Raw genomic sequence first — 21928 nt, forward strand, 5'->3', positions numbered from 1 at the left:
TTGTGTAAACTGGGGCAGTTTCAGGAAAGCCCAGTCATAGACTCAAAGCCAGCTGACATACCAGGAAATGGTGATCAGCAGAGTCCAACCTCGTAGCTATACAAATTAGTATAAACCGATTTACAAAGCATTTTGAGGAAAGCAACTTGTGGAAACTAAGGGTGATTTTTTTTATATAAAACACTCTGTTTTGATGTAAAGAAGACAGGCTATGTTAGCACATTAAATGAAATTCATATCCAGTTGACCCTAGGAATGAAAAGTATGCTGAAGGAACTGCCACCACATGCCCCCGACAAACTGTGAGCAGCTCTGGTCTCATGTAAGTTAGTTGGTATTGACTCCCCAGTTAAACTGGGCAAATGAATGTAGAGTTACTCTTAGTGAAAACTCACAAAAAGAGTTTTGTGCAGTCCTATGGAAATTTTAACACTAATATAAGTATTTCAGAATAAGCTGGAAGAAGCATTCTACTGAAGATGTCCAAAAGCTTGGTCAAATTGTGGTAAATCTTAAGGAAGAGATGGCTAGGTGGGTATCTAGGGGAAGAGTTTTTCTCTAGTGCCTTGAAGGCCTTGAAGTGGGAGTGTGCTTAGAGTATTCAGGGACAATGAGGTTGTTAGTGTGACAGACTAGGAGAAAAGAACTAGATGACATCAATAAGGAAGCCAAGAGGCATCACACAGGGTCTTGGAGGCCTTGGAAAGGACTTTGCATTTTATCCTTAGTAATAGGGGAAACAACTGACAAGCACAGGAATAACATGACCTGGTTTATGTGTTAAAAGTATCACTCTAGTGGCCTGTGAAGAACAGATTATAGGGGACCAAGGTGGATTACAGGTGCAAGGAGACTAGTTAGGTAGCTGTTGTAATAGTGCAGGCAAAAGATGGTAGTGGTGAAGGTTGATAAAGGTGATAAGAAGCAATCAGGTTTGGGGCATTTTCCAAGGAAGAGTCAAGAGAATTTGCTGATGAATGGGTATGAAATAAGAGAAAGTGGAGTCAAAGATAATTATAATCTTCTTGTGTGAAAATCTTAGTGGCTACAGCTATATTTACTGAGATGAAGAAGACAGTTGGAGAAGGAGGTAGAGGGTAGGGAAGCATGAGCTTGATTTTCCACATGTGAAGTTTTAGATGCTTGTTATATATTCAAATGGAGACAATGAGTAGGCCATTGGATATACAAGACTGGAATTTAGGAAAGATGTCAGGGTTGGAAAAAAAATTAGGTATTTCTAACCAAGAGACTGAATGATATCAACTAAGGAATTGGGATAAAGAAATGAGCAAGTCTAAGGACTGAACCCAGAGACTTTTCAATATTGATAGATGGGAGAGATTTCCAACAGAGCAAAAGAAAATGGGAATCCTTGGATAGGAGACAACCAAGAGAGAATGGAGACCTGTGAGCCAAAATGTCTCAAGAAAGAGGGAATAATTAACTAACAAATGCTGCTAATAAGTTTTATTTTTCAAAGGCAATTACTTCCTCTTTTGGTGGGGTGCCCTCAGGGTTTTTTTACTGATCTCATTCTGCTCCATCTAGACTTCTTTGCATATCTTCCCAGAAACCTTGACTTGGTCATTTCTAGGACAAGGACAGCCATTACAAGAAGCACAAAAGTAAAATTGTTTGAATTAGAATGAAACATGTGCTCCCATAACACCACTGGGTTGGTTTTTTAAAAACACCTCCCCAAACTCATTCCGTTTTCCAAGAATATCAAGAATCACAACCACAACATTTCAAAAGTGCTATTTCTGCCATTGCCACATTTGTACATAATGGAAAAATCACTGAATTTGAAGTTATAATATTTGGGTTTCTATCCTGCCTCTGCTGTGTAATTTTGAGGTAAATACCGCTTTGGCTCTTAATTGGACCAGGTCAAGATTAATAAACAAGTGTCAACCTGTGAGCCAAGTTAGAACAATGTCTTTGAACAATTATGGTTGTTTGCTGGGGTTCTTGATCACTCTTTTATTAGTTCTTGCAATTTGTCTGCAGGTTCCTTTGAATTTCCTATGTCAACAGAGAGATGATTAAGAATAATGGTAATTTGTCTCTCCTTTTCTATCCACATACATTTTATTTATTTACTATTTATTTATTTACTTATGTATGTATGTATGTATGTGTTTATTGCCTCATTGTTTTGGCCAAGAAAACAGTTAATTAATGAATAGTAGCAGCGACTGGAAAAGTTATTTTCTTATTCCTGACTTTGATAGTATTCTTCTACACAATTTCTCATTCACAGAAATTGCCGTTTTAATTTTGAGCAAAGGTATCTAATTTAATACATTTGAAAATGCTTTATATATCATTACTGTGTTTTTCAAGTCAGATAAGGGAAATATCCATGTTGGAATCATTTCACCAATTAACAAGAAGTCTTTTTTAAAGATTTCACCATTATTTAAATGGAGTCAGAAGAGAGAATGGATACAAAAATATATGATCAGATTTCTCATTTCAGAGAAGATGAAGTAGGCACATTTTCCTTTATTTTTCCCACTAAATACAGATTTAAAAACCCCTGAACAATATATGAAACACAAAAATAAGAAGATTCTTAAAAGTGAAGAGAATAAAAGCCATTTAGGGACCTCTAGATCTGAGGAACGGCATGGCAGTTAGTTGCTTGGATTTCCTTTTTGTCACTTATACATCCTAAACTGCATGTTAGACAAGACTGTAACCCAGAAATACTAACTGCCTTCCTCCCCGCAAAAAGCCTGCTCTGTATTGGCAAAAGACAAAGAGAAACAGCCAAGTAAAACAAAAACCTTTAGGCAACACTCACCCTATTCCAACCAAACCCCATTGGAAAAATTTGGAGTCCCACCCCATTAGCAAAGACCAAGTGGGAAGCCTAGACTTTCACTATCCCTGGGCAGTAAGGAGGATTCCTCCCCCTCCCCACTGTGGTGGCATCATAAGGGGCTGAGTGGGAAGACTGAACTCCCACCCCCACCAGAAGTAATAAGGTTCTACATCCTCTTGTTTCTTGGGGTAGTATTGGGGAAGGTCAAGTGGAAAGTCTGGATTTTCACAACCACCCAGTGGTAATAAGGTCACCTAATCCATCACCACAATGTCAAAAATCACTTGTTATAGTAAGTACCAGAAATGTATCAATTTGAATGAAAAGGGGGCAATTAATAGTCACCAAAACCAAGATTACACGTGTTGGATTTTAAAGCAGTCATCATTAAAATGCTTCAACAAGTAATTATGAACACCCTAGAAACAAAACAAAACAAATAACAGCACTAGAAAGTAAAAGCATAGACTATATAAAGAAGAACTAAAGGGAAATTTTAGAACTAAATAATGCAATAACTGAAAATTAAAACTCACTTGATGGGCTTAATAGCAAATTGGAGATGATAAAGAAAAGAATCAGTGTACTTGAGGATAGACAATACAAAATTCCCATTCTGAACAATGGAGAGCAAGTAGGCTTTAAAAAATTAACAGAGACTAGGGCTCTATGGGGCAATGACAGAAAATCTAACATTCCAGAGTTCTGGAAGGAGAGGAGATAAAATAAGAATGTGAGACTATAAGAAGAAAAGTATTCAAAGAAGTACTGAAATTTCCCCAAACTTGGCAAAAGGCATAAAACTACAGATTCAAGAAACTGAATGAACCCCAAATAGGAGAAACTCAAATAAATACATATCAAGATACATAATCAACCAGCTAAAAATAACAACATAGAAAAAAATCTTGAAAACAGAGAGAAACAACATGTTAACTATTAACTACAGGGGAAAACAACTTGAATGACTGCTGATTTCTCATCAGAAACCACTGAGATAAGGAGGAACACATTACATTTTTCAAGTGCTGAAAGAAAAAAAAACTGTCTACCTAGAATTCTATAATCAGGAAATGAAGGTGAAATCAAGGCATTCTCAGGTGAAGGGAAACGAACAGGATTTGTCACCAGCGGATCTATCCTAAAACAATGTCTAAAGGAATATTTTGAAACACAAAGAACTGATAAAAAAAAAAGAAAACTTGGAAAATCAGGAATGAAGAAAGAACTATGGAAAGAGTAAATATATGGGTAAATGTAATAGACTATTCTCCTCTTGAGTTTTCTAACTTATTTTTGACAATTGAAGGAAAAATTATAAGATTATTTGTCAATACCAGTAGACCATAAGTTATGTATGTATAATGTAATGCCTAGAACAATCATTTAACAAATCTATTCAAAGAGATACACTCAAGATACACTATAGATAAATCAAAATGGAATTTTAAAAAAATATTCAAATAACCTACAGAATGACCAGGAAAGTAAAACAGAGGAACAAAAAACCAGAACCAGACTTAAGCTTTAATATATCAATAATTCCATTATATAAATCAATGAAACAGAATAGATAACATCAGAATATACCCATAAAAGTATGGTCCACTGATTTTTGACAAAGGTGCAAATGTAATTCAATACAGGAAGGATAGTCCTTTTCAACTAATGGTGCCGTTAAGACGGATTATGATAGTATCTCACTCATTGGGTTGTTATGAGAAATAAAAGAATGCATGTGCTCCTGGTACTTAGAAAAGCTCAATAGATTCAGATATGGTGCCTACCTGTGCCTACATGCTGGGTTGGGGGAAGGCTCAACAAAGGAACAATGGCTTCTACCAGCACTTCTGTCTGGGAGAAAGCTGCCCCTCCAGCCCTTGCCCTGAAGCCAGACAATTCAGTTCCTCTCCATATGTCCCCGGCAACTTTAGAGCTGCTGCCCCAAAGTTGGAGTTCAGAGTGAGTGAGTCCATCAGCGAGTAAGTCCATGTGTAGGCACTTTAAGAAGATTGCCTGGGACTCCAGCCACCCTCCATCTCAGCCACAATCTCCACTGGTCTTCACAACCATAAGTTATGAGGATTTCTCTTCCTGGCACTGGAGCCCTGGGCTGGGGAGCCTGGTGTGGGACTGGGACCCTTCGCTCCTCAGGGAAGACCTCTACAGTTGAGATAGCCCTCCTAATTTTTAACTGCCACATGTGGGTGTGGGGACAGCCCATTCCACGTCTCATCCCTCCTACCAGTCTTGATGTGGCTTCTTCTGTATGTCCTTATAGGGCTCCTGTTCAGTTAGACTTCAGGTGATTCTCAATGATTGTTGTTCTATAGTTTAGTTGTAATTTTGATGTGCTTGTGAGAGGAGGTAAGCACAGCATTTCCCTACTCCACCATCTTGACTGGAACCCCTGTTTTTCCTTTTAAAGTCTATAGTTTTATGTCTTATTTGTTACATCCTCTAAAAATATGCTATATAGTGTTATAATAATGATCATCTTAAATTTTTGTTTGCTGTAGTGTTTGAGTAGATATTCTTTTTCAAACTAACAAAGTTTCCTTTGAGTAAAAGTTTACTAAGACATTTTAAATAATATATGGCTACATTTTCCTTTTACTGGATTCCCAATAATTCCCTTCAAGTGTCACCACCTCTTTTGTTCAAATATTTATGTATGAGTATATATTATTCTCTTTTGGGTCTACTTAGTACTATTTGCATATATTATCACATTGCATTCTAATTGTTTATTTTTCAATCTTCTTTATAAGCTTGTGAACTTTAGTGAAGAAACTGTTTTTCTTGTCTTTGTGCCTTTTTTACTCAAAAAAGTGTTTATAATAGAATTGTATTTTCAATATATATGCAATAAATGTGTTAGCTGTCAAAAAAAAACTTCAATAAATATTGTTATTATCCCCAGTGCCATCCTTTTGTCCCATATCGTACTTTCTGTTTCTTTCCATTTTCTCTGTTCTGAATCTCTAATAGGTCATATAGTATAGCAAAAAAAGGCTGACCATATGGCCTTAATCAATTTTTAGCTTCTCTGAGCCCATGATTCTTTATCTGTCAAATGGGGATTCCATCACCTTTGGGATTCAATTCATGTTTCTGTTCCTTATTGAATGCTACTATGTATTAACTGGGGAAAGCAGATATGACACAGTCTCACATGTCATTCTCATGACCCCTCCTACTTCTTAAAACCCCAGTCGGGTAAGAGGGAAGTAGGTTCATTTTAACAACTGAACAATATGCCTGGTTCCCCAGCTTGCTTCATCCTCATTTTTCTCCTCTGCCAGCTCACAGGTGAGTCTACCCAGATCCTCCTGCTCTTTTGACTGCCTTCCCCATCATGAGGTGTATTTCCAGGTTCTGGGTCCATTCTGGAGTCTCTTTTCCTTTGTCTAATATTGCTTTTTATATCCTGTGGTCTCTGAATCACAGAGGGCAGAAAGAGACTAGAAAGAGAGGAGAAGGAATGACTCTGGGGACCGATGGTCCTTCTGACTGTCCTAGGGAAAGAAGGGCTGAAATAAGTGGTGTTGGCATCAGGATGACCTGTGTTCTAATCCAGATTCTGCCACAAATTAGATGACGAATGTCATCTTCCCTGGACGTTAGCATTCCTCCTTTTTGAGAAAGGAAAATGAGCTCATACAAGTGTGTTTATTATTTTCATAAATATTAATAATATTTTCTTTAAATATATTTATAATGTACTTATACATTTTCTATTTAGAAATATATTTTAAATTATATTTAGAAATATATGTTTAAATGATTATATATAACAACTATATTGATGAAAGGAAATATTTGAATTTTATCTCTTAACCCAAGCAATCCAATCAGTCTCTATGTAGAAAACAAACTCATATTGTCAGCACTTTATGTTTAATGCCATAAATGACTGGGGGCTTTTTCCATATTTTTAGAATATCTGTCACAGATATTCTAGTCTTTGAACATTTTACTATCCTCAGGGCTTTCAGAAAGGACCAGGAGCTCCATAAGTTAGGAGTATATATCCAGTCATCAAACTTGTGGGGTACCTCCATGAGGTCTGCCTCTGAGGATTTGGCATAGCTGGTTCATTTATGTGTGCCCCAGGCCTGCTTGAAGTAACCTGCCCAAGACTACACAGGCAGTCAGCACTCCCAGTCCTTTCTTACCCCAACCTGTCCCCACCACATGTTCAGCATCAGCAGACTCTCATCCTCCTTGAGTTCGTTAGAGGTTGGCAGTTTTAGGAAACACCTGGTTCTAAGCATGTGGTCCTAAAATAGGCTTTCACTTTGAAAACCATAAATGGTGATTAAAAGTGGAACTTGGAAAAGGTGAGGTGGGGGAGGACATGGCAGGTGCTCGCCCAAAACCTGAACTGTGGGCAGCAGGGTATAAGTGTGTGCTGTGCTCCAGGAGACAGTGGACAGCCTGTGTGGTACACTTCCATGGCTGAAAAGAGTCCAATATTGCCTTACAGTCTCCAGTGTGCAGGACAGTGGAAGCAATGCTGGCCCTGGACAACTACTCCTGGGTTTGACTTAGTAGCTAAATTCTGTGGATAAGTTACTCATGTCTGAACCTTGGTTTTCACAAGTACATAATGGAAAATGAACCTTAGCTTGCAAAATCAATGTAGTGCTTTAAATGAGATATCAAATGCAAAAAAATTATAATAATAATAATCACTATTTATTAAGGTCCTCCTAGTTCTGAGACATTTTTCATAAAATCATCTCACCTGTCTATAAGATAGATATTATTATCCTCAATTTACAGATGAGGAAACTCAGGCTCAGAAAAGTCAAATGTCTTGGGCAAGATTATACAGCTAATAAAGAGAGAGAGAAGGGAGAGAGAGAGGGAGAGAGAGAGAGAGAGAGAGAGAGAGAGCGAGAGAGAGAGAGAGCGAGCAGAGACTGAGTTTCCAAAGCTGGTGCTCTTCTCATCACACCAACCTGCATAACACTGTAGCTGACACCAGAGAAGTGTTCAATAAATGTGTATTCGAACTGACTCTTCCCAGGAGAACTAGTTGTGATTCCTTCCCCCTCCAGGTACATGAGGCCAAGATAGGGACTGGAAATGCCCAAGAAAAGCAGGTAATTCTATTTCCAGAATGTGAGTGCACCAACAGGGACCTACTCTGGTCAAATTCAGAGGGGCTAAGGTGCAGCTCTGCGGCCTCAGTATTCTCATCTGGAAAATGGCACCGTGTTTTGTCCCCATCTCAGATTTTGTGATGAGTAGATGATACAGGAGTGTTGAGGAGACATGAAACAAAAGGAAAACAGGAAAAGTGAGGGCAGAGGTTGGGGAGCTGTTGGAAAGGACCAGAAGATACAAGAAGGAGGGGGCAGGAGATGAGTCAGGGTCAGAGCAGTAGGGAGCTTGAATGTGAATGTTTCGGGTTAGGGTTGGAGAGGTGGCAAAGGTGGAAGGTGAGTTGGGAGGTTTGCAAGCCTCTGCTTCATATACAGATGGCTCCTGACTTACAATGGCTGAACTTGCTGTTTTCTGACCTTATGATGTGCATCAGTAGAAACTGTATTTTGAATTTTAAATTTTGATCCTTTCCCTGGCTAATGATATGCAGTGTGATACTCTCTGGTGATGCTAGGTAGCAGCAGCGAGCTGCAGCTCCCAGTCAGTCATGTGATCACAGGGTCAACAACCAATAATCTACAGTGTACTGTGTTGACAGTGTTTTTCTGGATATTGTGTTTTGCATTTTTGTATCCCATTGTGTCTACAAAACACCCCCCTATGTTTATTGTTTCTGGTGAGAACAAGAGAAAGGCAATTACTCCTGAGATAAAATATCTTGAGATGAAACTCAAGATTATTGCCCAATTGTAGGCTAATATAAGTGTTCTGAGCATGTTTAAAGTAGGCTAGGCTAAGCTCTGATGTTCAGTAGGGTAGATATAGTACATGCATTTTTTACTTACTGATATTTTCAACTTATGATGGGTTTATTAGGACATAACCGTATCATAAGTCAAGCGGCATCTGTACATGGCACTGACTTAAAATGCTCTTTCCAGGGTACATGTGTTAGGGAGAAGTTAGGTAAAGAGTAGCCGTTTCCAAAATCTTTTTATTTTTCTTTTTTAAGCAGTAGTTTCCTTTAATGAAATTTAATCTTACACAGAAACAAACAAGTAAATGACTCTAATACATAGAACTGAAACATTCCTGATTGGCAGGGGAAAGGGGGTGGCGTTGTGTAGGCTCTGCCCACCACTGCCTGCTCCATCTAACCCTAACCCCGCCCCCTAGGCCTTCCTTTAAGCTCCTCAGAAATATACTGCCGCAGTGACTCAGACCTCAAGGGTGACAGGGGGCACAGCTTGGGACCCCTGCCTTCCTTAGGAGCCCTGGTTCTTAATCCTGGCCTTCCAGTGACTTGGGACATGTCATTGTAACCCTTGGAGCATGAGTCTCCTCATTTGTGAAATGGATTGAACTAACTAGTCCCTAAGATTCCTCCCAGCTCTGAGATGTTCTGGTCCTTGGCTTCCATGAGGATGGTGCCATGACACACTGGTGCTTTCTGATGGAGACACTGACTACTGGGAAAGGTGCTTGGGGACTGGGATGGTAAACGGAAGGTGGGCTTTACAGCCTCTCCTAGCTTGAAGTCTTTCTCCTGGGTCACCATTCCTTGATTCTGGCTGTACTGGTGATTCCCCTTTCTCCTAATTTAGCTCCCTCCCTCCACTCAACTCTTCAACCTTGGGGGAACAGGTTAAGGAGTGGAGGTTACAACCAGAGTAAAGGGAAGTGGCGAAGGGGTTGGCAGGGTGGGGTGGGGGGCGGGCTTTTGGAAGGAAGCTATTTCCCTTTCTGGTTTGGGAGGGAACTTTAGGGTTACTCCCCTGAAACCAAAAATATTTATGTCTTAGCCAGGGCATAAAGCAAAGCGTCTTCTGCCCCCAGCTCCCTTAATTTCCAAAGGCAAGTAGTTGGGGAATGTTTGCCGCAGGAGACATTCCCCTGCGTGGTGATCGGACTTACTGTTCTGCTATGAAGTAGCCAATTACTGGTCTGTAGGCATTAGGTTCCAAACCACCTTCAGAGAAGCTCAACTTACCAAGAAACCACCCAAAGAAGTTTTAGAAAATCCCTGTTTCCCTATTTTAGCCATCCTAGTGAAAATAAAACCAAAAAATGGGAAGCTTTCTCAAGGTCTGTTGCTTATAACACTACTCTCTAACCTGCCTCCCACCATGTTACAGACAGCTTTGGACATCTAAAAATGCTTTCATATCCACATTCACCCTTCATTCTCCCCCCAAATTCTGGCAAACAAATGTTATTTTTTGCCTGTGAGAGTTAAGAACACTGAAACTCAAAATGGTAAGCAGTGAGGCAGTAGTGGGGAGAACACAGGCCTCTGAGACACAGAAACTAGCCAGCTTCTCATTCCACTTCTGCCACTTACCAGTTTGGGCCTTGGGAAAGTCATTCAGCATCTTGGAGCCTCAGCGTCCTCATCTATAAAGTGAAACTTATCCTCTACCTCATGGAGTTGCTTTGCGTATCAAGAAAGGGAATGCCCATTAAATTTGTTTTAACACAGAGTAATATCAAGTGTTTGTTGCTGGAGTTATTGTTATGGAGGAGCCAGAATGAAACCCAGCTCTCCTGATGCCCAGTTAGGCCAGAGCTCTAACTCTTTCATATACTCCATACTGCCTGGGAGAAGAGGCCATCTCCACCCTTTCCTGGGTGGGACCTCAGACCCCATCACCAGGTCATCTGGGACCTAATGCCTAGAGACATTGGCTAACTCACAGCAAAATGGTATGCCCAGGGGAATGTTTCCTTCTGAAGAATTTTAAGTGGAAAATAAATTACTGATAGATATTCAGGGGGAGCATGTGAGATAGAGTTAGAGGCTTCCTCAGGGAAGGGCTCTGAACTAGGCTTTATGGGTCCTGAATAAGATTTAGATGAACAGAGAGAAGGAGAAAGCACAAACAAAAGCTTTAAGGTAGAAAGTCAATGGGATCAGGCAAGGGAAGAGAAGAGGGCTGGCTGCTTGTCTGGTGGTAGTAAGTGGATGGCATCCTGGGCTTCATATCTTCCCACAGCATCAGATGGTCACTCCAACCTTGGAGCAAAAGTTCTGGGCTTCTCTCAGACACAATCAACCCAGGTCATGTGATATCTCTGAACTAATTATTATGCCAGAGGAAGGCTACCACCTGAGCTGGATGTCTTACCCAAACCACCTGGCTACTACAAAACAAGGAAGGAGTGAAATGGATGCAGGGGTGTCAGTTACACAATTCACTGCACTGATCTAGATAGGAGGGTTGGTAGATGAGTGTCATAGGGCCAAATCTTCCCAGGTCTTGTAGATAGGCATTGTTAGTAGCCACTAATTCTCTACAATCATTTGACCCCACACATCATTTTAAGTCTCCCCATTGTGCATTGCCCAAGTACCTGTTACTCTCCTTTTTATCATACATGTAGTTACTTATTTCATGACAATCTCCCAACCCCATGAGTGCAAAGATCATGACTGTCTTGCTCCCCAGTTATATGCTCAGCTCCTAAACAGTGCCTGGCACAAATGTGAAACTAAATAAAAGTTTTTAAAGGAAGGAATGACAGAATGAGAAAAGCATAACATACCTAAACATGGTAAAACTCTATAGGGTCACATTTGCATGTGGAGAAGCCATCACAGAAAGGAGAGGTTCCAAAGAAATTCTCTGCCTTGGACAGCTGAGAATTGAGAAGTCTCTTGTTTCATAGTCATCTGGAAAGAGGAAAAAAAACTGGTTGGGACTCACCAACCCTGCCCCCTATCCTCTAACTCACATTTAGGGATTGACATGAAACTACTTTCTTCCTGTATGTCTGCTTTTGCCACCCTGAAGCTACAAATAAGGTAGAATATACTCCATCTAGACACATGTAAGCAATTTGCACTGTGTCATCCTCTCAGTTTTTGTTTGTTTGTTTGTTTGTTTTTTAAGCTGAGCCATCCTGCTACCTGTTGGCAGCTCAGCGGCTGCTCAGCTTGGGCTGGACTCAAACCGCTGTTGCTCAGAGCTCAAACTCTTGAGCGAGCTCTTAACCAACTGAGCCACTCGGCCGGCCCTTGCACTGTGTCATCCTCCAACTTCATTCTAACAAGAAACTCTAAATTTGAAGACATTTTCTTATATCACCACACAATTCACATCTCTTGACATTTATCCTGCGAATATATCACCAGATGTGTGATGTGAAAAAAAATAATTTTTCACGGTTTAAATGAATGCATAAAAAAAAAATAAAGTAAATGCATGCATACATGTTAAGCCACATCCTTTTCTCACCTCCCTAACTTAAATATCCCCTAAAATGTGAAAATGAAATTACCCTAAGATGCCCTACATTCAGGTATCACACCTACTTGAAGGCAAGTGATATTCAACCTTTATTTGACTGCAAAATTTTAACTCCTTCCATTTCTGTTGTTAAAGTGAGTGAATGAATTCATTAACTAATCCATCAAAAATTCAAAATAAAATTGATTTTGTCTGTAACATTTACTGGGATTATTTTGACATCCCTTGAGATGATCAAAGAGGATGATGAAAAAACCTGCCTTAGTATTAGGGGAGCAGGGAGAACAGTTTTTTGAAAAATCAGATTACTTAATAAGATGATTTGATAAAGCCCTGAGGGATCGAAAGAATGTATGCACTCACTGATAATTATAGGGAGAAAAATGTTTTTAAAGCAGGAACCAGCTCCTAAAAGGGATTTATTTTTGGAGATCAATTTAGTGAAAGAGTTGGTCAAGATCCCAGACCTGTAACCAAGGGACTAGGACAACACTTGGTAGCATCAGATTCTCTTACTCTGGAGCACTGGGAGAGTAGCTTATGCTTGAGGGAAGGTCACCAAAGGACATAAAAAGAGAATCAGGATTCTTAAATCCACTCTATCATAAAATAGAAAAATTATCCTTAAACTTCTAAGCTATCACTATCAGTAGGAACTTAACAGCTTACCTCCCAATGTCCTGATCTGTGCTTGGGAACAATTGCCCACATGTCAATCAGGCTGCTCCTCCTTCTGCATCAAAATCAGCTCTCCTAGGAGCAATGGGGTGGGAGTGTCCTAAGCAGGGCTTGGAAAGTAATCTCCCCACTTGTCCCCCTGCAGGAACTTGTCAAGGATGGAGCTGGGTCTTGTGGGTGACCTCAGAGTTTGGTCTTTTAAGCCAGAGGCCTCTAGGAATGGGGTGGATTCACATTCAGTCACCCCTTTCAGGCAAGAGTTCTGACCTCAATGGCCTCATGTGAGTGAAGTTCCAAAGGGTTTCCTAGGGGCTCTTTGGGTTAGAATGAGAGGGTCTCTTGGGACCTTCCCAGAACCCAAAGGGGAAGAGTAATTGGTCTAAAGGGCAGGGATCAACATTTATTTTATGTTTCTCTGTGTCTGTAGGGCCAGCAATCTCTGGAACCCTCAAGGAGCTGGTTGGTGCCGTTGGTGGGTCTGTGACTTTCCCTCTGACACACTCAGTAAATCAGATTGACAGCATTGTCTGGATCTTTAACACAACTACTCTTGTTACCATACAACCAAAAACGGCAGACAGACAAGACAATGTCATAGTGATTCAAAATCATAACAAGAAAAGGGTGGACTTCTCACATGGAAACTACTCCCTGGAGCTCAGCAAACTGAATAAGAGTGACTCAGGTGCCTATCGTGTGGAGATATACAGCTCGTCCCTGCAGGCTCCCTTCATCCAGGAATATGAGCTGCATGTCTATGGTGAGTAGAAACGGTTCCAAAGGTGGATCACTGCCTTGATAAAGTGGTAAACTCCTTGATATTGGAGATATTCAAGCAAAGGCAGGATAAACACTTGCTAAGAATGGAAGAGAGAAGTCCTGCATGGATGAAATAGCTGTAGCTGACCCCCAAGTTTCTTTCCTATGCAGAGATTCTGCAAGAGGCAGTGTGGTGCAGCAGATGGGCAAAATGAGAAGTGGCAATCACACAGGTCAAACGCTGACTTCTCTACTTAGTAGTTGCATGGCCTTAACCAAATTACTTTGAAACTAGTTTTCATATCTGTAATGGGTTGGAAAGTGATAACTATCTTAGAAAGATTATCGGGTATAAACATCACTTACAATTCTTCCCCTACAGATTCCAACCAGTTGAGAAATAGACACAAGAATCAGAAGGAGATAAAAATAGCTTTATTTCTTTACTGGTAAAGCTAGATAACAGAAATATTTTTCCCTAAGTCTAGACCTTAGAGCCCATTCAAGAAAGATGAACTGGGGCCGGCTGAGTGGCTTGTTGGTTAAGAGTTGGCTTGGGAGCGCGAGCTCTGAGCAGCAGGGCCGCTGGTTCAGATCCCACATGGGCCAGTGACGCTGTGCCCTCTACAGCTAAGATTGTGAACAACAGCTCGACCTGGAGCTTGGCTGCCCTGAGTCACTGGCAATGGCAAAGGCTGCAGTGGGGCTGCAGTGAGCTGCCTTAAGCTACCATGAGTGGCTGGCAGCTGAGATGAGCTGCTGTGAGCCGCTGTGAGCGGCGGTCCAATGGCCAGCGACCAATCTGCCTTAGCTGGGAAGAGCGCGACGATCACAATACCAACATGGGCCAGTGAAGCGACGTCCTCCACAACTAAACTGAAGAACAAAAAGACAGCAACTTGTCTGTTCCCCTTCCTCGATTCCCCAATGCTGTTCCCTCCCCCAATTCCCCAATAAAATCTTAAAAAAAAGAAAAACAAAGATGAACTTACAAAACAATTTGCCAACTATAATAATAACTGCCTCACTTACTGAGCTGCAAAATCATGGACACGTGTGTCTTCCATATATACATAGTTGAAGGAAACAGAAGACATGCATTCTGTGGGCAAACTAGCTAGGGGAGGGGAAAAAGGGGCAGACCACATTTAGCAGCAATCTTAACAGCTCAAACCCACAAGTAGAGAAATGTAGATAATAGATTCCAGACTCTCACCATATTAGCAATGAACAAATTAATCATCCTCTGAGGGAAAGGCGTGAGCACAAAGTAGAGAGAGAGGCCAGTAGTGTTATTTCTCCAGAAGAGTAAAGTGAAAGTCTCTTCAAAGAAGCCTAAAAATAGGGGAATAGGGAGTCTCTATAAAAAAGCTAAAATTAGCTGACATCTAAAGTGCATTTAACATAAAATAATATTGAATGTCAACTGTAACTGAAATTAATTAATTAAAAATAAAATGCATTTAACACAATGCTTGCCATATGGCTGTATTAGTAAATGACAGCTGCATTCTTGTTGGATTGTTATTATTTCTATAATATTACTATTGTTGTTGTTGTATAGCAATGGGCAAGCTGACCAAGATAGTTCTCTTTCTCAGATAAGAATGAGAATTCTGCTCTGAATTGCTGCTTCCTCTCCACTCTTTTGCACTTTGAAGATATTCAGGTCCAAGGTTTACAAGAATAATTCAAAAAAGGAAGGGCTATAGGCACAGTTTCCACCCTTGATTGCCCATTTCTCTTTTGCAGAGCACCTATCAAAGCCCAAAGTCATCATGGGTCTGCAGTACAATAAGAATGGCACCTGTGTGACCAATCTGACATGCTTCATGGAACAGGGAGGAGAAGACGTGACTTACAGCTGGAAGGCCCTGGGGCAGGCAACCAATGAGTTCCGTAATGGCTCCATCCTCCCCATATCCTGGAGGCTGGGGGAAAATGATACGGCCTTTATCTGCATGGCCAGGAACCCCATCAGCAGCAACTCTTCAAATCCCATCTATGCCTGGAAGTTCTGTGAAGGTGACTGTCTCTCCTCTTCCTTCAGGAGGCTCTGGTCTTAGGACCTATACCTTCTTCAGTTCCTGGTTTCCATGGGAACAACCTGGTGTGAAAATTGGAGGCCTTGGGAAGTCACCAGACTGGGAGGAATGTGGCAGTTACTCCATAAGTTGGATCATTTTCCCTAGCTGACTCTTTCTTCCCTGTGCCTCCACCTATTCTCTCTTTAAAGGTGCTGTTGATAACCTAGATTCCACCATTTTCCTGAGCCTCCTGTGCGTATTCCTCCTGCTCAGTGTCCTTGTACTGGTGCCAGTTATTTTGATTATGTGGAGAGAAAGAGGAAAAGGTAGAGCATGTACCATTTTTGTCTTCACCCTCATTCATGCATTTTCTTCCTCATTTATTCAACAAGCATATGTTAACTGTGTTCCAGGCCTGGTGCTAGGCACTAAGGGTATAGAAATGAAGAGACCATATTCTCTGTCCTCAAAGAGAGCACCATCTGCCTGCCCTGCTTAGTTATGGAGTAGAGAGAGTGCTTGACTCCTCAACTTCTCTCCTGAGGCCAAAGTCCTTCCAGTTCTCTCTCTAGTACCCACCCTTTTCTTTCCCCCAGAGGTACTTACTGATGTGGCCCTCCTGTTGACACAGGCCCCACCACTGCTGACTCTGCTCCTCTGGCGGAGGAGACAATGGCTTCCAACTCAGAGATCTCATAGAGCATCACCCTCCAGTCAGCCCTTCTAATCCCTATCCCTGTCAGAGCCCCCCCAAAGCAATCTCAGTCCTTTCTATTAATCAACTCCAGAGACCGCTCTTTACTCCCAACCTCAGTCTAGACACATTCCTCCTAGAGAAGCCTGATTCTGTCTCTGTTTCTCTCCGTGCTGCCCTCCATACTATGTCCCTAAACCCTGTTGATTTGCCTTCTCAGGATCCCACTGATACTGTCCATGTGGGGTATTGGGGAGGAACCTAAGCCTTGGTTGGGTGTGAACTGTAGACTTCCCCCTTCTTGAAAGTGTTTCTGACCTACTCTCTTCCCTTTTGGCTGCTTGGTCCAGAGACTGGGAAGTAAAGTGATGAGGGTAACCAGCTCATCCTGGGATTTTCCTAGGTTTAGCACTAAAAGTCTCATGTCCTGGAAAACCCTTTAGTTATAGTGAAACAAGAATGGTTGTTCACCCTAAGTAGGTTGTTAGATGGGGTGGTGAGCCAATTGGGTGGTGAGTGGATAAAAAGGCCAGTTCTGATTCTCTCCCAACTTGGTTGCAGGGACCATTAAAGAGAAGAAGAGAATGGACACTCATCAGGAAGTTCTTAACTACCATCCCCCTTCTGGAACGACCTCAGAGTATGACACAATCTCTAACCTTAATGTGAGTCCATTCCCATTTTTCCTGGTGCCTGATCCTCCTCTCTGAGGCCCTTCTTATATTACTTGAGATTTTTTTCACAGATTTGGACAACATGGAAGATGAGGATGTATAGCTCTTTTTTTTTTCCTTCAAACTGCACCAATACTTCACATTTTGACCAAAAGAATAGATCCTGGGAGGAAGTGCAAAATACAAAATCAAATGACTAAAAAATTCTGAACAAACAGCATTATTAATATACAAAATATTTACATTACTGAACTAGTAACAGTTGATGTTCTTCATGTCTGTAAAACTTTGGAACCACATAGCTGCTCCATTAAATCTCGTCAATGCCAGCTTCCAAAAACCAAAAGATATTTTGGTTAGCTTCATTTTTGATGCCTCATCAAAATTTTCTGTGAGATCTAGAGTATCATCATCCCTTTAGTCAATATATTCTGGTTTTGGTGCTTTGCTATCCGACACTTGCCGAGGGAACTATTCAGCTAACTTCCTAAGACTCGTTAAGCTGTTGACCAAGTTGACTTAATATTCCCAGAAGCATTTTTGTGATTGGTTTGGTTTCTGTATGACTGGTAATTGCACAGGTTTTAGCAGAAAAGGAAGCTTGGACTTTGGAATTGTTGAAATGAATAACTGTCCCATCATCTTTAGTCATGTTTACTTCTTCAATATCAGCTATATTGTTTGCAGCCAGTTTTTTTAGAGAACTCTGAAGTTTTTTGTCATCAGCTGTAGTTATTGTACCACCTTCTTTCTGTGAGCTGTACCCTTGCTCCCTATCTGAAACCTGAGCCTGAAGTTTGGCTAGCTTCTCTTGATTCACGCTGTTGATAAACCTGAAGCAGGGAGAGTCCTCCAACTAAGGAATGTATAGCTCTTGAAACCCAAAGCAGCTGTGTCTCCCCCAAGTCTTTATGGATTCTTTCTTATGGAGGAGTTGGTGGCCTCGAGAGTACCTGATTTTGACCCAACCAGTAAGGCTCATACTGTGATCTATAGAATTGCCCCCTTTCCTCCACATTTCACAGTAACCACTCAACAGGCCTGATTCCTTTTGCACAGGACAACAGGTAGAGAAGTGTACCTTTGACATGATATTTGAGTTATACTGTCAGTAGACTGGCTTTAGAAATGCATTTTCCTCTGAGGCAACATAAGAAGCCATCAGAGAGGACTTAGAGGGCTCCACAGTGGCTCTGGGCCATACTCAAGGCTACCCAAGTATTGGTTACTAAGATGAAGTGAATGAACACAAGGTTCATCCAATGGAAACTCTTTGAAGAGTATAAGAATAAAGTTTAAAGAAACCCAAATAATAAGAAACCCAAGTTGGAGACACAAACTCTGTAGACAACTTCAAATGTCCCCCCCAGGAACAATCATTGTAGCCCAGGCTGGACTAGTTCCTTACAGGTCATAGACCGCTTTTCCTCATTGGTTTATTTAATGAAAAAATAAGAACACTGTGGAGCCTCAAAATCCATTTTACTCCAGCTTTTGGTATCTTCCAATCAGGTTGCATCTTCCTTCTCTTACCTACTCTCGCCTACAACTTTTCCAAGAGGAGACATTACGTTTCCTCTTTGAAGATGTTAGTGTCCTGAGAGCGCCTTCTTTTGCACAGGGAGAGTGCTCTGTGTGCGACTCAGTCTGGGCTCTGTCAAAATTGATCACTTTCTGCTCCCTCTTCCCCTGCTCAAGACACATTCCCAAAAGACAACAGGACTGTCCTGGATGTTCAGGAATAAACGTCATTAACCCAGGATATTTTTCTCCAGCCTGGAAGGAGCTTTCGTTGTTGCTATAATCGTTGTTTTCTTTTATTCTGCCCCATCATCATTCTGGTTTCCTCTAAGGGCCCTTTTGACTGATGGAAAGGTTTATTTGCAACATTAGCAATATTACTTCAAATTATCCTTTAATTATCTTAGGGGGCTCATAGCTCATGGGACTTAGATATCTTATATGTTTTTAATTAATTTCAACACAACATAGTTTTAAAATAGTGGAATTGTGTCTTTAAAAGAAGTTACTAATAATTTTAGTAACAGTCACTAGCAAGAAAGCTCCCCAGCACCCATTCCTGTTTTGGAACGCTCTACCCCCCTCACTGTCTCCTCCTGTCTCTGCTTTCCTTTGTCTGGATCCTGGGCATTTCTTTTGCCTTGTCTCTGTGACTCAGCAGGTGAATGATGATTTGTTTCATTTTGTTTTGTTCTTTCAATAGAAAGCTATTCCAGAGGAAAATTCAGTAAATACGCTTTATTCCATGGTACAAATACCTGAAAAGGTAAGGAGTGTTAGAACTGTGCTTCATTTTAGTTGTCCTGTTGCTTTTCTTAGTTCAAGCTTAGCTTAAAATGTTGGGGGCCCCAGGGATCTCATATTCCCTGGCCTGGTATTACAAAGACATCTTCATTCCCTTTGCTTACAGTTACAGAAGGATATAGAGACTAGAAGAGAATTGCATTTTAGGAGTCAAATGGGGTTAATGTGGAACAAACAGTAGCAGAGAGGTTCTAGGTAGGATCCTGACTGAGGGCATGAATTGGGGAAAGGCCATGGTTAGGCTGTGCTTGGGAGGAGACGAACAGCTGTGAAGGGACTCCAGCTTGCTTCTGATCCACAGTAAACTGGAGGCAGCAGAGATTTCTTTTTCTTTACTGTGGTCTAGTTAGGTTACATCTAGTTTGCACACTTTCCCAAGTCTAACTACTAAGGTAGTAACTTTTAAAGTATGTTCATTCACAGACCACACTTGGCAGAAGCAGTGATGCCTCTTTTCTCGCCTCCCAACCAGATTAGAAAAGATGAGGATGGGTAAAGCAGTTTGCTTAGTAATAGGAAATACTGGTTTTGATAGATTATTGGAAGGGAAATTCGGCTCACTAAGCATTCAACAAGAGAAATGTGGATTAACCTTAAGGCATAGTTTCTCAAAAGTCAGAATGATTAAACAGTGGGAGCAAGCACAGCGGGAGGCTCAGGTTGAGAAACCTTGGCAATTAAGAGTGTCTGGGATCGTGGCTGGCCAAGTGGCTCAGTTGGTTAAGAGCTCGCTCGAGAGTTTGAGCTCTGAGCAACAGCGGTTCGATGCCCGGCTCGAGCTGAGCTGCTGCTGAGCTGCCAAAAGGTGGCATGATGGCTCAGCTAAAAAAAATAAAACAAGAGTGTCTGGGATCAAGGGGTCACCTAAGAGGGATTCAGAGCCCTGTCCTCCTTAACACTATGACTTTTTGTGTCTACTCAACAGATGGAAAAACCCCACCCACTGCCCACATCACCAGACACACCAAGGTTATTTGCAGATGAGAATGTCATCTAAACAGCAGTGTTCTCTTTCCTGTCTCATCCCCAAAGAAACAGTCAAAAAAATTTACTGATGTGACCAAAAATATCAAGGGAGAATGAACATCGACTTCCTTCCAGAAAAACTATCTGTTATATCCTTCAGATTTATGAGTTACTAATTCTATCCACTGCTGAGAAATCTCCTCAAACCCAGAATAAATATGTCTTCCTAGAAATGTTACTGCGAATATATCAGCCAACCTCAAGCAAGGGGCTTAGAAGTGTCTCTGTTGAAATGTAAGTGCAGGGTCACACCAATGAATGATGGCTCCAACCCAGGCCTCGGAAGTCAGGAATATACCAAAGGTCTGGTTGCCAAGAGGGCAAAAAGATAGGAAGAGCAGATGTTCTCAGCAGAAGCAGATCCAGCAGCCAGAAATGGATTTATTAATCAATCTATTAACTATGTGTCTGGCACTGTGATGAACTTACACTGATTTTGGTCAGTCACATCAGATCTGACCACAGATTCCTAACACCCAGGGAGTCAGTTGTGGACCCACAGGACTTGGGCGACAAAGTGCACAAGGACAGAAAAGCCAGGTCGAAGACTCGGTTTGACTGGATGGAAACTCAGAAGTGTGCCTGACCCAAGGATAAGGACCACTGACTCAGTTTCATTTACACTTTTGTGCTGCAAATGAGAAGCCCAGGTCTGAGGCCTGAACAGAGCCCTTCTCAATGGAGAAACTGAGCCTGAAGACACACTTGAAATTATTACAGGAGACTTGGGGAGAGGGTGTGGTCACTTGCAAACCTTTAAATTTATTTAAATCACTCAACCAATATTTATTGAAACCCCAATTAACTGAATCAGAAGTAAGGTGCAGAAATGTGTGTTAAAATTTGCGAAAAGGGACATTATCAGGAAAAAAACAAAAACAAACAAACAAAAAAGACCTTCATATATAAGAGGGTCAAGGCAACAGATAATAAACCTTCAAGAAAAAACTAAGGAGGGGACCAAAAGAACAGCCTGAACCTGATTCAAGAGGAAATGAAAGTGGGAAGTAGGAGACAGTTTGTTAACTCTAAGGAGCCTGGAGGAGAGCCGTGCTGGTCTCCACGTGGAGCTGTGCAGGTGAAGAGAAAAAAAAATTTTCCCTCTACCCTTCTAGATTCTTGGCTGAGACACCCCTGTAATGAAAAGACAAAAAAACAGGAGTAAAACAAACAAGTTTAATAACATGTATACACAGGAGATACCCAGGAAAACTGAGGAACTCCATGAAATGGCCCAAGCTACCACCTTAAATATCATCTCTAGCTAAAGACAAAAGAAGATGCTGGGGTTGGGGGCAGTCATGGGAGGTTATTAGCAAGAACAGTAACTGAGGGTAAGGCTGTTATGCAGATTTAAGTTGTCATCTTATTCAATGATAGGAAGTTTCTAGAGATTTACTCATCCTGCTCTTCCTGGTCCAAAGAGGAAGACCCCCTTACAAATAGAGATCTCCCTTATAAATGTAAATGTCTCCTACAAAAGGGTAACATCTGCTTATTTTCAGAGCTTTTGCTTGTCTGCTATTTCTTAAAAATAATGAGCTCAAAAT

At 41.2% G+C, this 21928-nt stretch overlaps 1 protein-coding gene and 1 pseudogene across 2 annotated transcripts; one reads left to right on the plus strand and one right to left on the minus strand.

Moving 5' to 3' along the window:
- The first annotated feature begins 6063 nt into the window (after window positions 1-6063).
- Window positions 6064-21552, plus strand: SLAMF7 (SLAM family member 7). 2 transcript variants are annotated; one of them, XM_019649586.1, is made up of 7 exons: window positions 6064-6145; window positions 13301-13633; window positions 15385-15657; window positions 15869-15985; window positions 16915-17018; window positions 19252-19314; window positions 20278-21552. In XM_019649586.1, exons 1-7 carry the CDS (start codon window positions 6091-6093, stop codon window positions 20347-20349), a joined length of 1017 nt encoding a protein of 338 aa, XP_019505131.1. In that variant the 5' UTR covers window positions 6064-6090; the 3' UTR covers window positions 20350-21552. The 2 variants fall into 2 exon arrangements, with proteins under 2 accessions (XP_019505131.1, XP_019505133.1); XM_019649588.1 differs by lacking the exon at window positions 15869-15985.
- LOC109386441 (transcription factor BTF3 homolog 4 pseudogene) lies at window positions 17025-19345 on the minus strand (annotated as a pseudogene).
- Window positions 21553-21928: the final 376 nt, after the last annotated feature.

This window comes from Hipposideros armiger, unplaced genomic scaffold (assembly GCF_001890085.2).
Source record: "Hipposideros armiger isolate ML-2016 unplaced genomic scaffold, ASM189008v1 scaffold_134, whole genome shotgun sequence".
Taxonomy (NCBI): domain Eukaryota; kingdom Metazoa; phylum Chordata; class Mammalia; order Chiroptera; family Hipposideridae; genus Hipposideros; species Hipposideros armiger.

Excerpts from the sequence above, each read along its gene's own strand:
- SLAMF7 (XM_019649586.1), top strand. The coding sequence starts at position 6,091 with ATGCCTGGTTCCCCAGCTTGCTTCATCCTCATTTTTCTCCTCTGCCAG. Across the intron at positions 15,658-15,868 it reads TGCCTGGAAGTTCTGTGAAG|GTGCTGTTGATAACCTAGAT; the intron begins GTGACTGTCTCT and ends CTCTCTTTAAAG. Across the intron at positions 17,019-19,251 it reads ACACAATCTCTAACCTTAAT|AAAGCTATTCCAGAGGAAAA; the intron begins GTGAGTCCATTC and ends TTCTTTCAATAG.